The sequence below is a fragment of the Pseudoliparis swirei genome, chromosome 4 (assembly GCF_029220125.1).
Source record: "Pseudoliparis swirei isolate HS2019 ecotype Mariana Trench chromosome 4, NWPU_hadal_v1, whole genome shotgun sequence".
Classification (NCBI taxonomy): Eukaryota; Metazoa; Chordata; class Actinopteri; order Perciformes; family Liparidae; genus Pseudoliparis; species Pseudoliparis swirei.
This window is the reverse complement of record NC_079391.1, coordinates 4,331,705-4,334,204: the sequence shown is the minus strand read 5'-3', so window position 1 is coordinate 4,334,204 and position 2,500 is coordinate 4,331,705. Positions and strand designations below refer to the sequence as shown.

At 45.5% G+C, this 2,500-nt stretch overlaps 1 protein-coding gene across 2 annotated transcripts in view; it reads right to left on the bottom strand.

The window, feature by feature from the left end:
• Nucleotides 1-2,500, bottom strand: part of igdcc4 (immunoglobulin superfamily, DCC subclass, member 4) — an 81,197-nt gene that overhangs the window by 19,213 nt on the left and 59,484 nt on the right. For both annotated transcript variants that reach the window (XM_056413664.1, XM_056413666.1), the window contains exons 7-8: nucleotides 1,464-1,871; nucleotides 200-364 (exon numbers count right to left, since the gene is read on the bottom strand). In XM_056413664.1, the coding sequence (XP_056269639.1) occupies nucleotides 200-364; nucleotides 1,464-1,871 (573 nt within the window). The remainder of the gene's footprint in view (nucleotides 1-199; nucleotides 365-1,463; nucleotides 1,872-2,500) is intronic.

The window sequence follows — 2,500 nt, the reverse complement described above, 5'->3', positions numbered from 1 at the left end:
CCAGTGCATCAAATGGTGACATTTATGTTTTAACTGTACATGGTCCCTTTTAAATACCGAAGATTCATAAACTCGTAATAATAATCCGGAGTAGTTACACAGGGGCTAGCACGATTTGATTTTTTTTTTCTGAGTCTGAATCATCTGATTCTACCAGTATGAGTTTATTATGAGTTTATTATGAGTTTGTATTGCTCACCGTCCTCCAGCATCTCCACGGTAACGGGCAGGGATGGGCGACTGGCCCCCATGGGAGAGTACGCCACCACCAGGAAGGTGTAGGCGGTGTGCGGGAGAAGCTCTTTGATGTGATACTCGGTGGTGTCGTTGTTCATCGCAAACTGGTACTCCTCGTTATCCGAGCCTGGAACGGATAAAAGGAATATTAAAATATAAATAACATTTTCAGTAAAGATAGCCATAGTTACGGTACATCAACTATTTCTGTCACGCCCACTTCGGAGGAATAAAAAAAAGTTCACTTGTTGTGCTTTTTAAAATAATATAATCACTTTGCAATCACTTTCAAGTGAACCAGATTCCTCCAACAGACAACAAATTATAAAATGTGCATCACGTTGTTAGAACAACCAAAATAAAGTTATATCTGTGCAAAATATGTCATATTTTGCCAAAAAGGTGCATATTTGGCTGCAATTAACCTGTTGTGCACTGAATATATTTCCAATACAATACCAATAAAGTGTAAGCTGTGAAAAACTAAACAAAAAGAAGTTTTACCGAGTTGTACAATGCATATCTTTTCAAAACAACAATAGCGTGCAACCTCTGCAACACAAATCTAGTGCAGATATGTGTGAGCCATCACGTTGTATCAGTATCAGTGGACGCAACCAGCTTACTCTCCACTTTCCTTTTTTTTAACCTGGTTGCAGGCTTGATACGGCCACTTTTAATTCATGCTCAGTTTTGAGCTTTTATTTTGAAGGGCAACAGCCGAAAAGGCGATCAGGATGTGGCGAGTCGCCAAGAGTCTTGGCCGTCAGCTGTTACGGCGTCACGTAAACATTTACACGGAAGTACAGGCATTGGATTTCAACATTTATTTATTAATAACTTAGTTTCATGTCTGAGTACTTTGTACTTTTTAAATTAGATTAGATTAAATTAAATTAGATTAGATTAGATTAAATATTCCTTTATTAGTCCCACAGTGGGGAAATTGCAGGATCACAGCAGCGGGTGCACATTAGAGCAGTAGTAAAGATAAGAGATACAAAATAAAATACAAAATACAATACGATATATTAAATATACAGAGGAAAAAAAATTATATATATATATATAGAAGTAATATGTCAAGTTCTCATTAAAGGGTCGTGAAATGAATAATACATCTTAATTTCCCCTTTGTGCCCCACTTGTAATACCTTCGCACCCCACTAGAGGGTGCTCCCCACAGTCTGAGAACCACTGCTGTACACACACACACACACACACACCTGCGGCGCGTTGGCAGTGCACGGAGTAGCCGATGATCTGGTCCGAGTTGTACTCGGGCTTCTCCCAGGTGAGCAGGGCCGTGGTGCTGGAGGGCGTGGCCTGCAGGTGGCGGGGGGGGCTGGGCAGCCCCTCCCTCACGATGACCGTCAGCTTGGCAGTGGCGCACGCCGTGCCCAGCCCGTTGTCGGCGATGCACTGGTAGTAGCCCTCGTCCTCCAGCGCCAGCTGGTTGATGAGCAGCACGCCGGGGCTCTGGGTCTTCACGCGGCGGAACGACCTGATTGGCCGGCCGTCCTTGAGCCAGTGCAGCACCGGGGGGGGCTCCCCGGAGCTGTTGCACACGAACCGGGCCGTGTTGCCCCGGGAGAGGGACACCGTCTCCGGGGGCTGGAGGATCACTGGAGGGGCTGTTGGAAAAAGATGAAAGGGACTTTCTCTAGGCGTGTGTTGTGTGTCCACCGGCATCCACATGTATGTGACATGTGGCATCCACATGCATGTGACATGTGGCATCCACATACATGTGACATGTGGCATCCACATACATGTGAGATGTGGCATCCACATACATGTGAGATGTGGCATCCACACACATGTGAGATGTGGCATCCACATACATGTGACATGTGGCATCCACATGCATGTGACATGTGGCATCCGCATACATGTGACATGTGGCATCCGCATACATGTGACATGTGGCATCCACACACATGTGACATGTGGCATCCACATACATGTGAGATGTGGCATCCACATGCATGTGAGATGTGGCATCCACATACATGTGACATGTGGCATCCACATACATGTGAGATGTGGCATCCACATGCATGTGACATGTGGCATCAACATACATGTGACATGTGGCATCCACACACATGTGAGATGTGGCATCCACATACATGTGACATGTGGCATCAACATACATGTGACATGTGGCATCCACATACATGTGAGATGTGGCATCCACATGCATGTGACATGTGGCATCAACATACATGTGACATGTGGCATCCACACACATGTGAGATGT